Source organism: Mustelus asterias, chromosome 22, assembly GCF_964213995.1.
Source record: "Mustelus asterias chromosome 22, sMusAst1.hap1.1, whole genome shotgun sequence".
In the NCBI taxonomy this organism is placed as follows: Eukaryota; Metazoa; Chordata; class Chondrichthyes; order Carcharhiniformes; family Triakidae; genus Mustelus; species Mustelus asterias.
The window spans coordinates 26,616,246-26,628,838 of NC_135822.1; the positions used below are offsets into that span (position 1 = coordinate 26,616,246).

Sequence of the window (12,593 nt, forward strand, 5' to 3'; positions counted from 1 at the left end):
CCAGGGGGTGATACAGGGACCAGGGGGGTGGTGCAGGGACCAGGGGGTGATGCAGGGACCAGGGGGTGATACAGGGACCAGGGGGTGATACAGGGACCAGGGGGTGGTGCAGGTACCAGGGGGTAATACAGGGACCACGGAGTGATGCAGGTTCCAGGGGGTGATGCAGGGACCAGGGGGTGATAAAGGCCATGATGTGGAGATGCCGATGTTGGACTGGGATAAACACAGTAAGAAGTCTCACTACACCATGTTAAAGTCCAACAGGTTTATTTGGTAGCACAAGCCACTTGCTTTCGGAGCGCTGCTCCTTCATCAGGTGAGTGGGAGTTCTGTTCACAAACAGGGCATATAAAGACACAAACTCAATTTACAACATAATGGTTGGAATGTGAGTCTTTACAGGTAATCAAGTCTTAAAGGTACAGACAATGTGAGTGGAGAGAGGGTTAAGCACAGGTTAAAGAGATGTGTATTGTCTCCAGACAGGACAGTTAGTGAGATTTTGCAAGCCCAGGCAAGTTGTGGGGGTTACAGATAGTGTGACATGAACCCAAGATCCCGGTTGAGGCCGTCCTCATGTGTGCGGAACTTGACTATCAGTCTCTGCTCAGCAACTCTGCGCTGTCGTGTGTCGTGAAGGCCATCTTGGAGAACGCTTACCCGGAGATCAGAGGCCGAATGCCCGTGACCGCTGAAGTGTTCCCCAACAGGAAGAGAACACTCTTGCCTGGTGATTGTCGAGCGGTGTTCATTCATCCGTTGTCGTAGCGTCTGCATGGTTTCCCCAATGTACCATGCCTTGGGACATCCTTTCCTGCAGCGTATCAGGTAGACAACGTTGGCCGAGTTGCAAGTGTATGTACCATGTACCTGGTGGATGGTGTTCTCACGTGAGATGATGGCATCCGTGTTGATGATCCGACACATCTTGCAGAGGTTGCTGTGACAGGGTTGTGTGGTGTTGTGGACACGGGACACGGCGGACAGAGTACCCTTCGTCGTCCAATACTTCCCCGGAGCAGCGAAGCTACAACATCTCCTCCGGAGCCTTCAACATGTCACTGATGAAGACGAACATCTCACCAAGGCCATCCCCACACCCCCACTTCTTGTCTTCAAACAACCGCACAACCTCAAACAGACCATTGTCCGCAGCAAACTACCCAGCCTTCAGGAGAACAGTGACCACAACACCACACAACCCTGCCACAGCAACCTCTGCCGGATCATCGACACGGATGCCATCATCTCACGTGAGAACACTATCCACCAGGTACACGGTACATACTCTTGCAACTCGGCCAACGTTGTCTACCTGATACGCTGCAGGAAAGGATGTCCCGAGGCATGGTACATTGGGGAAACCATGCAGACGCTATGACAATGGATGAATGAACACCGCTTGACAATTACCAGGCAAGAGTGTTCTCTCCCTGTTGGGGAACACTTCAGCGGTCACGGGCATTCGGCCTCTGATCTTCGGGTAAGCGTTCTCCAAGGCGGCGGCACGGTAGCACAGTGGTAGCACAGTGGTTAGCACTGCTGCTTCACAGCTCCAGGGACCTGGGTTCGATTCCCGGCTCGGGTCACTGTCTGTGTGGAGTTTGCACATTCTCCTCATGACTGCGTGGGTTTCCTCCGGGTGCTCCGGTTTCCTCCCACAGTCCAAAGATGTGCGGGTTAGGTTGATTGGCCAGGTTAAAAATTGCCCCTTAGAGTCCTGAGATGCGTAGGTTAGAGGGATTAGTGGGTAAATATGTGGGGGTAGGGCCTGGGTGGGATTGTGGTCGGTGCAGACTCGATGGGCCGAATGGCCTCTTTCTGTACTGTAGGGTTTCTATGATTTCTATGATTTCTAAGGCGGCCTTCACGACACACGACAACGCAGAGCCGCTGAGCAGAGACTGATAGCCAAGTTCCGCACACATGAGGACGGCCTCAACCGGGATCTTGGGTTCATGTCACACTATCTGTAACCCCCACAACTTGCCTGGGCTTGCAAAATCTCACTAACTGTCCTGGCTGGAGACAATACACATCTCTTTAACCTGTACTTAACGCTCTCTCCACTCGCATTGTCTGTACCTTTAAGACTTGATTACCTGTAAAGACTCGCATTCCAACCATTATCTTGTAAATTGAGTTTGTGTCTTTATATGCCCTGTTTGTGAATTTAAATCCCACTCACCTGATGAAGGGGCAGCGCTCCGAAAGCTAGTGGCTTGTGCTACCAAATAAACCTGTTGGACTTTAACCTGGTGTTGTGAGACTTCTTACCATGATACAGGCAGCAGGGGTTGATCAGCTCCTGGACCTGCAGGCGCTCTGTGACACTGTAGAACCCCTCACTCTGCTCCAATCGCTCTCCATCATCGACCAGCTGGATGGGATTGCATTCCCCTCGTTATTCCCCTCTCTGCCTAATCAGAACCGGAAGATCACTATCAAAGGATCCCTATCCCAATTCCACACATTTCCCTCTGGATTTAGCCATGGCTCAGTCAGTAACTCTCATGTCTCTGAATCAGAAGGTTCCAGGTTCAAGTCTCCTGCATGTGAGAACACCAGTGTCCAGTGAGGTGCTGAGGGAGTGCCACACTGTCTGACCCGCTGACAGATAGCGGTATTGTATCATTATCCCATTCTCTCATGTTTAATGATTATTTTTTCTTGTTGCTAAAACTAATTAGCATTCCTGCCACTCTGTTCCTCCACATTTTATAAAGGAAAAGTAAAAGTGAGGGGCGCGATCTCACCGGCCGTTCCCGCCACACTCCCACTGAGGCGAGGTCAGAGAATTTACCCCCAGCCAACTGCAGGATGGGAAAATCCCGCGGTGGGTGGGGGAATGGCCGTAACATTCTGGCCCTGGGTTAGAGCCAGGGTTCCATTTTGGGATCTTGCTGTCCAGTTATAACATTAACTGGGATCATATCATTTCTCTGTAAAGTGCGTTGAGATGTCTGGTGGTTGTGGGAAGCATTTTTGCTGGAACCCAGCATCCTGCCCGCCAGGGAATCGGAGCGGGAGAGGGGCCACCAACAGAGGGGAGCAGGATTTCCAGCTCTATATCAATGCAGCAACTCCTGTCAGTCCCACAAGGATCTACCTTGGTCTCCAATCTGTTTCTCATCTGCATCATACTCCTTGGAGACATCAATTTCCACACTGTCGCTCCCCCTCGCCACCCGCTCCCCCTCTTCCTCTCGCCACCCTCTCCCTCTCACCACCCGCTCCCCCTCTCCCCCTCGCCACCTGCTCCCCCTCACCACCCTCTCCCCCTCTCCCCTCGCCACCCTCTCCCCTGCTCCCCCTCGCCACCCTCTCCCCCGCTCCTCCTCGCCACCCGCTCCCCCTCGCCACCTGCTCCCCCTCGCCACCGCTCCCCCTCGCCACCCGCTCCCCCTCGCCACCCTGTCCCCCTCTCCCCCTCGCCACCCGCTCCCCCTCGCCACCCGCTCCCCTCGCCACCCTCTCCCCCTCGCCACCCTCTCCCTCTTGCCACCCTCTCACCCTCTCACCCTCTCCCCCTCGCCACCCTCTCCCCCTCTCCCTCTCACCACCCTCTCCCCCTCGCCACCCTCTCCCACTCGCCACCCTGTCTCCTTCTCGCCACTCGCTCCCCCTCTCCCCCTCGCCACCCTCTCCCCCTCGCCACCCTCTCCCCCTCGCCACCCTCTCCCCCTCGCCACCCTCTCCCCCTCGCCACCTGCTCCCCCTCACCACCCTCTCCCCTCTCCCCTCGCCACCCTCTCCCCTGCTCCCCCTCGCCACCCTCTCCCCGCTCCTCCTCGCCACCCGCTCCCCCTCGCCACCCTGCTCCCCCTCGCCACCCGCTCCCCCTCGCCACCCTCTCCCCCTCGCCACCCGCTCCCCCTCGCCACCCTGTCCCCCTCTCCCCCTCGCCACCCGCTCCCCCTCGCCACCCGCTCCCCCTCGCCACCCTCTCCCCTCGCCACCCTCTCCCTCTTGCCACCCTCTCACCCTCTCACCCTCTCCCCCTCGCCACCCTCTCCCCCTCTCCCTCTCACCACCCTCTCCCCCTCGCCACCCTCTCCCACTCGCCACCCTGTCTCCTTCTCGCCACTCGCTCCCCCTCTCCCCCTCGCCACCCTCTCCCCCTCGCCACCCTCTCCCCCTCGCCACCCTCTCCCCCTCGCCACCCTCTCCCCCTCGCCACCCTCTCCCCCTCGCCACCCTCTCCCTCTCGCCACCCTCTCCCCCTCGCCACCCTCTCCCCTCTCCCCCTCGCCACCCTCTCCCCCTCGCCACCCTCTCCCCTTCTCGCCACCCTCTCCCCCTCTCCCCTCGCCACCCGCTCCCCCTCTCTCCCTCGCCACTCACTCTCCCTCGCTCTCCCGTCCTCGGAATTGACAGACTGCTTGTCCGACAGCAGCACACATTTCCTCCAATTAAACATTGGAAAGAGTGAAGCCATTGGCTGGGATCTTCCTGTTCCGCCAAAGTCAATGGCCATTAGCTTCGTCTGCCGGCTGTGCCACTGGGGAACCAGCCACGGGAGGGGGTCAACTTTGGCGGGACTGGAGGATCCCTCGGCAGGAAGGGCTGGAAAATCCCACCGATTGTCACTAAACCCCGTTAGCCTCGCCTCTCCCTCATCTCCCACTCCATTCCTCTTGCTTGCTCAGACAGACTGTGCGGAACCTCGGAGCCATGTCTGACCCAGAGACCAGCTTCCCACCACCTACCCGTGTTGTTATGTCCACCGTCGGAGCTGCCTGACTCCAGCCCTGCCTCAGCTCTTCCACTGCGGAAGCCCTCATTGCCTCAAGTCTTTGCTAATTCTAGGCTTGACTATCTTGCGCGGCCTCCCACATTCTGCCCTCAGGGTCACCCAGAACCTCTGCTGCCCCGTCTCTTCACTTTCACCAAATTCCTTTCCCCCGATGCCCCGTGCTCGGTGACCCACACTGGCTCCAGCCTCACCCATGCCTTGATTTTGGAAATTCTCATCCTGGTTTACAATTCCCTCCTTGACCTGGCCTCTCCCTAACTCTGTCGTCTCCTTCAGCCCCGCAACTCGGAGAACTCCTCGATTCCTGATCCCAGAACCACCTCCAAATTGAAGCCTTCCACCATTAGTGCGAATGCCTTCAGCTGTCTGGGTCTAGGACTCAGGAATTCCCTCCTTAAGCCTCCCTGCCTCTCTCACTTTCTTTAAGGGGTTCTTTAAAATCTCCTTTTAGGCCAAAATTTGGTCACCTGCCCAGGATTAGTTTACTGTTGGGTTGGTTTGAGCTGCCACTAGTCCACCAATGGATGGAAAAGCCAGCAGGGGAGCCATTTTAGAGGCACGGCAATGGGGGAACCATGTTAGGGGGTGCTGTGACGGGGGGGGGGGGGGGCGCTGTGATGGGTGACACATTCACCTCAGACATACTCACTCACTCACCTCTTCACAAGTACACACTCACTCACTCATGTACTCACTCACCCCCACAAACTCATATACAGTCACTCCTTGTGTTCACATGTGCCCCCACACAAACACACACCACACTCATGCATCCACAGCCTTGTGCACACCCCCCCCCACACACTGTCACACACACACACCCCTCATAAACCCTCAACACACATGCACTCCCCTCACATTCGCATCATCACACACGCCAGCCCATTCACCCACACAGTCACATTCCGAAAAAAGACACCCACACACACACATACGGACAGAGACACCCACACATACACACTCACACACACATCCCGATAACCCACACAGACACCCACACACAGGGACACTGACACCCACACATACACATCTACACACACACATCCCGATAACCCACACAGACACCTACACACAGGGATACAGGACACAGACACCCACGCATACACACCCACACACACATCCCGATAACCCACACAGACACCCACACACAGGGACACTGACACCCACACACACACACACACACACATCTACACACACACACATCCCGATAACCCACACAGACACCTACACACAGGGACACAGACACCCACGCATACACACCCACACACACATCCCGATAACCCACACAGACACCCACACACAGGGACACTGACACCCACACATACACATCTACACACACACACATCCCGATAACTCACACAGACACCTACACACAGGGACACAGGACACAGACACCCACACACACATCCCGATAACCCACACAGACACCCACACACAGGGACACTGACACCCATACATACACATCTACACACACACATCCCGATAACCCACACAGACACCTACACACAGGGATACAGGACACGGACACCCACACATACACACCCACACACACATCCCGATAACCCACACAGACACAGACCACCCACACACAGGGATTCAGACGCCCATGCACACATGGACACAGACACGCACACATGGACACAGACACACACACAGACACACACACACACGCAGCCACCCACAAACACATACACGGACACAGTCACCCACCCTACTCATGGAGCCCCTTCTGTCCACTTACAATCCCACTGAAGAGTGCTGGGATACCGCTATGAATATTTAACGGACGGTCTGCAGGTCCACAGAGCGACCAAGGAGCAGCTGGAACCCATCCTGACATTCCTCTCTCTCGGAAATCAGGGAAAGATCCGCTGCCTCGCACCCACATCAGCCGAGCATTCAGCGACAGCACTCCTCGATGTCAGAGAGCAGGCCGACGCTCCCTGGCTAGGCCCGGGCTGGCTATTGAGATCAGGGTAAGAAGTCTCACAACACCAGGTTAAAGTCCAACAGGTTTATTTGGTAGCAAATGCCATTAGCTTTTGGAGCACTGCTCCTTCGTCAGATGGAGTGGATATCTGCTCTCAAACAGGGCACAGAGACACAAATTCACATTACAGAATTCTGATTAGAATGCAAATCCCTACAGCCAGCCAGATCTTAAAGGTACATATTTGAGATCAGGTACAGGGAGCTGCTTCTCCCGCACGAGACTGCAATCTGCTTCAGAACAGTGTGAATGTGAACAGGAAGTTCCTCACGTCTAACACAGAGAGCCAGGAATCAGAATTCAACCCCGTCACGCATGTGCACAGGCCAGTGCCAGTTCAGAAGACAGGCACAGAACATGCGACTACTTGTGTACCATGTTCGGTACCATGCATGCGCTGATGTAAACGTGTCTCGGTGTTATATGGAGCTGTCACGTGAAGCGGCAACCATTGTCGGAATGAGTGTTGGTTACATGTTATTTATTTATTAGTGTCACGAGTAGGCTTATATTAACACTGCAATGAAGTTACTGTGAAAATCCCCGAGTCTCCACACTCCAGCACCTGTTCGGGTTACACTGAGGGAGAATTTAGCACAGCCAACGCACCTATCCAGCACGTCGTAGAAACATAGAAACCAGAAGCAGGCCATTCGGCCCTCCGAGCCTGCTCCGCCATTCATATTGAACATGGCTGATCATCGAATTCAATATTTTGATACCCCGCCTTCCCCCCAATAACCCTTGATCCTTTCAATCACAAGAGCTATCTCTACTTTCTTCTTGAAATCAGACAACGTTCTGGCCTCAACCACAACCTTTCGGACTGTGGGAGGAAACCGGAGCACCCGGAGGAAACCCACGCAGACACTGGGGAGAATGTGCACAGTGACTCAAACTAGGAATCGAACCCCCGGGTCCCTGGCACTGTGAGGCTGCAGTGCTAACCACTGTGCCACCGTGCTGCCCCTTACACAGTGGTGGAAAGCACTGCCTGAAAGTAGCACAGGAGAGCGTCTATAGTTGGCCAGGGAAATATTGGAGTTTCCTTGTGAGTTGAAGGTGTAATCCAGGTGCGATAGGGCATGCAGAGCTTATGGGAGTCGAAGTCAGACTGGGGCTGCGTGGTTTAAGTGAGGGATGGCCACAGCGAGGGGGGAAACAGCCCTGTCACTGGGAAACATTTTGCCCATCGGTGATAGGGATTGCAGCTGCTAATTTCTCCCTAATTAAACACGGGGAGAGTGAAGGTGAAAGGTCGAGGCCCATTGTGAGGAACACCATTGGGATTCACAAAATGATAAAAGACAATGAAACCCAATAGGGAGGGAGCTGACATTTACTCAACGCTTTTCACAACCTGACGCGGTTCCAAAGCGTTTCACAGGCAATTAGAGAGGTTTGGAGCGGAGTTGCTGTTTTATCAGTAAACAGAGCGGATCATTTACACAACTCAACTTCCCAAAAAATAAAGAAATATCACGTAAATAATCATTATGTCTCTTCTTGCACTGATAGAGCAGTAACAAAATTAACCACTGCAGTGTCAGTGACAGTGTGAATATTTACACAGCGCAGTGTCAGTGACAGTGTGAATATTTACACACCCCAGTGTCAGTGACAGTGTGAATATTTACACACCCCAGTGTCAGTGACAGTGTGAATATTTACACAGCGCAGTGTCAGTGACAGTGTGAATATTTACACAGAGCAGTGTCAGTGACAGTGTGAATATTTACACAGTGCAGTGTCAGTGACAGTGTGAATATTTACACACCCCAGTGTCAGTGACAGTGTGAATATTTACACAGCGCAGTGTCAGTGACAGTGTGAATATTTACACAGCGCAGTGTCAGTGACACAGTGTGAATATTTACACAGCGCAGTGTCAGTTACAGTGTGAATATTTACACAGCGCAGTGTCAGTGACAGTGTGAATATTTACACACCCCAGTGTCAGTGACAGTGTGAATATTTACACACCGCAGTGTCAGTGACAGTGTGAATATTTACACAGCGCAGTGTCAGTGACAGTGTGAATATTTACACAGCGCAGTGTCAGTGACAGTGTGAATATTTACACACCCCAGTGTCAGTGACAGTGTGATTATTTACACACCCCAGTGTCAGTGACAGTGTGAATATTTACACACCCCAGTGTCAGTGACAGTGTGAATATCTACACACCCCAGTGTCAGTGACAGTGTGAATATTTACACAGCGCAGTGTCAGTGACAGTGTGAATATTTACACAGCGCAGTGTCAGTGACAGTGTGAATATTTACACAGCGCAGTGTCCGTGACAGTGTGAATATTTACACAGCGCAGTGTCAGTGACAGTGTGAATATTTACACAGTGCAGTGTCAGTGACAGTGTGAATATTTACACAGCGCAGTGTCAGTGACAGTGTGAATATTTACACAGCGCAGTGTCAGTGACAGTGTGAATATTTACACAGCGCAGTGTCAGTGACAGTGTGAATATTTACACAGCGCAGTGTCAGTGACAGTGTGAATATTTACACAGCGCAGTGTCAGTGACAGTGTGAATATTTACACACCCCAGTGTCAGTGACAGTGTGAATATTTACACAGTGCAGTGTCAGTGACAGTGTGAATATTTACACAGCGCAGTGTCAGTGACAGTGTGAATATTTACACAGCGCAGTGTCAGTGACAGTGTGAATATTTACACAGCGCAGTGTCAGTGACAGTGTGAATATTTACACAGTGCAGTGTCAGTGATTTAGTGTGAATATTTACACAGCGCAGTGTCAGTGACAGTGTGAATATTTACACAGCGCAGTGTCAGTGACAGTGTGAATATTTACACAGCGCAGTGTCAGTGACAGTGTGAATATTTACACACCCCAGTGTCAGTGACAGTGTGAATATTTACACAGCGCAGTGTCAGTGACAGTGTGAATATTTACACAGCGCAGTGTCAGTGACACAGTGTGAATATTTACACAGCGCAGTGTCAGTTACAGTGTGAATATTTACACAGCGCAGTGTCAGTGACAGTGTGAATATTTACACACCCCAGTGTCAGTGACAGTGTGAATATTTACACACCGCAGTGTCAGTGACAGTGTGAATATTTACACAGCGCAGTGTCAGTGACAGTGTGAATATTTACACACCCCAGTGTCAGTGACAGTGTGAATATTTACACAGCGCAGTGTCAGTGACAGTGTGAATATTTACACAGCGCAGTGTCAGTGACAGTGTGAATATTTACACACCCCAGTGTCAGTGACAGTGTGAATATTTACACACCCCAGTGTCAGTGACAGTGTGAATATTTACACACCCCAGTGTCAGTGACAGTGTGAATATTTACACACCGCAGTGTCAGTGACAGTGTGAATATTTACACACCGCAGTGTCAGTGACAGTGTGAATATTTACACAGCGCAGTGTCAGTGACAGTGTGAATATTTACACAGCGCAGTGTCCGTGACAGTGTGAATATTTACACAGCGCAGTGTCAGTGACAGTGTGAATATTTACACACCCCAGTGTCAGTGACAGTGTGAATATTTACACAGCGCAGTGACAGTGTGAATATTTACACAGCGCAGTGTCAGTGACAGTGTGAATATTTACACAGCGCAGTGTCAGTGACAGTGTGAATATTTACACAGTGCAGTGTCAGTGACAGTGTGAATATTTACACAGCGCAGTGTCAGTGACAGTGGGAATATTTACACAGCGCAGTGTCAGTGACAGTGTGAATATTTACACAGCGCAGTGTCAGTGACAGTGTGAATATTTACACAGCGCAGTGTCAGTGACAGTGTGAATATTTACACAGCGCAGTGTCAGTGACAGTGTGAATATTTACACAGTGCAGTGTCAGTGACAGTGTGAATATTTACACAGCGCAGTGTCAGTGACAGTGGGAATATTTACACAGCGCAGTGTCAGTGACAGTGTGAATATTTAGACAGCGCAGTGTCAGTGACAGTGTGAATATTTACACAGCGCAGTGTCAGTGACAGTGTGAATATTTACACAGTGCAGTGTCAGTGACAGTGTGAATATTTACACAGCGCAGTGTCAGTGACAGTGTGAATATTTACACACCCCAGTGTCAGTGACAGTGTGAATATTTACACAGCGCAGTGTCAGTGACAGTGTGAATATTTACACAGCGCAGTGTCAGTGACAGTGTGAATATTTACACAGCGCAGTGTCAGTGACACAGTGTGAATATTTACACAGCGCAGTGTCAGTGACAGTGTGAATATTTACACAGCGCAGTGTCAGTGACACAGTGTGAATATTTACACAGCGCAGTGTCAGTGACAGTGTGAATATTTACACACCCCAGTGTCAGTGACAGTGTGAATATTTACACAGCGCAGTGTCAGTGACAGTGTGAATATTTACACAGCGCAGTGTCAGTGACACAGTGTGAATATTTACACAGCGCAGTGTCAGTGACAGTGTGAATATTTACACACCCCAGTGTCAGTGACAGTGTGAATATTTACACAGCGCAGTGTCAGTGACAGTGTGAATATCTACACACCCCAGTGTCAGTGACAGTGTGAATATTTACACAGCGCAGTGTCAGTGACAGTGTGAATATTTACATTCCCCAGTGTCAGTGACAGTGTGAATATTTACACAGCGCAGTGTCAGTGACAGTGTGAATATTTACACAGCGCAGTGACAGTGTGAATATTTACATACCGCAGTGTCAGTGACAGTGTGAATATTTACACACCGCAGTGTCAGTGACAGTGTGAATATTTACACAGAGCAGTGTCCGTGACAGTGTGAATATTTACACACCGCAGTGTCAGTGACAGTGTGAATATTCACACAGAGCAGTGTCAGTGACAGTGTGAATATTTACACAGCGCAGTGTCAGTGACAGTGTGAATATTTACACACCCCAGTGTCAGTGACAGTGTGAATATTTACACAGAGCAGTGACAGTGACAGTGTGAATATTTACACAGCGCAGTGTCAGTGACAGTGTGAATATTTACACAGCGCAGTGACAGTGACAGTGTGAATATTTACACACCCCAGTGTCAGTGACAGTGTGAATATTTACACAGCGCAGTGTCAGTGACAGTGTGAATATTTACACACCCCAGTGTCAGTGACAGTGTGAATATTTACACAGAGCAGTGTCCGTGACAGTGTGAATATTTACACACCGCAGTGTCAGTGACAGTGTGAATATTTACACAGAGCAGTGTCAGTGACAGTGTGAATATTTACACAGCGCAGTGTCAGTGACAGTGTGAATATTTACACAGAGCAGTGACAGTGACAGTGTGAATATTTACACACCCCAGTGTCAGTGACAGTGTGAATATTTACACAGCGCAGTGTCAGTGACAGTGTGAATATTTACACAGAGCAGTGACAGTGACAGTGTGAATATTTACACAGAGCAGTGTCAGTGACAGTGTGAATATTTACACAGCGCAGTGTCAGTGACAGTGTGAATATTTACACAGCGCAGTGTCAGTGACAGTGTGAATATTTACACAGCGCAGTGTCAGTGACAGTGTGAATATTTACACAGCGCAGTGTTAGTGACAGTGTGAATATTTACACACCCCAGTGTCAGTGACAGTGTGAATATTTACACACCGCAGTGTTAGTGACAGTGTGAATATTTACACAGCGCAGTGTCAGTGACAGTGTGAATATTTACACAGCGCAGTGTCAGTGACAGTGTGAATATTTACACAGCGCAGTGTCAGTGACAGTGTGAATATTTACACACCCCAGTGTCAGTGACAGTGTGAATATTTACACACCCCAGTGTCAGTGACAGTGTGAATATTTACACACCCCAGTGTCAGTGACAGTGTG

At 51.1% G+C, this 12,593-nt stretch overlaps 1 protein-coding gene across 1 annotated transcript in view; it reads right to left on the reverse strand.

The window, feature by feature from the left end:
- Nucleotides 1-738: 738 nt before the first annotated feature.
- The window catches only part of LOC144509969 (uncharacterized), a 322,555-nt gene continuing 310,700 nt past the window's right edge, over nucleotides 739-12,593 (reverse strand). Inside the window, exon 3 of the mRNA XM_078239033.1 lies at nucleotides 739-817. Coding sequence (XP_078095159.1) covers nucleotides 752-817 — 66 coding nt within the window. The 3' untranslated portion in view covers nucleotides 739-751. The remainder of the gene's footprint in view (nucleotides 818-12,593) is intronic.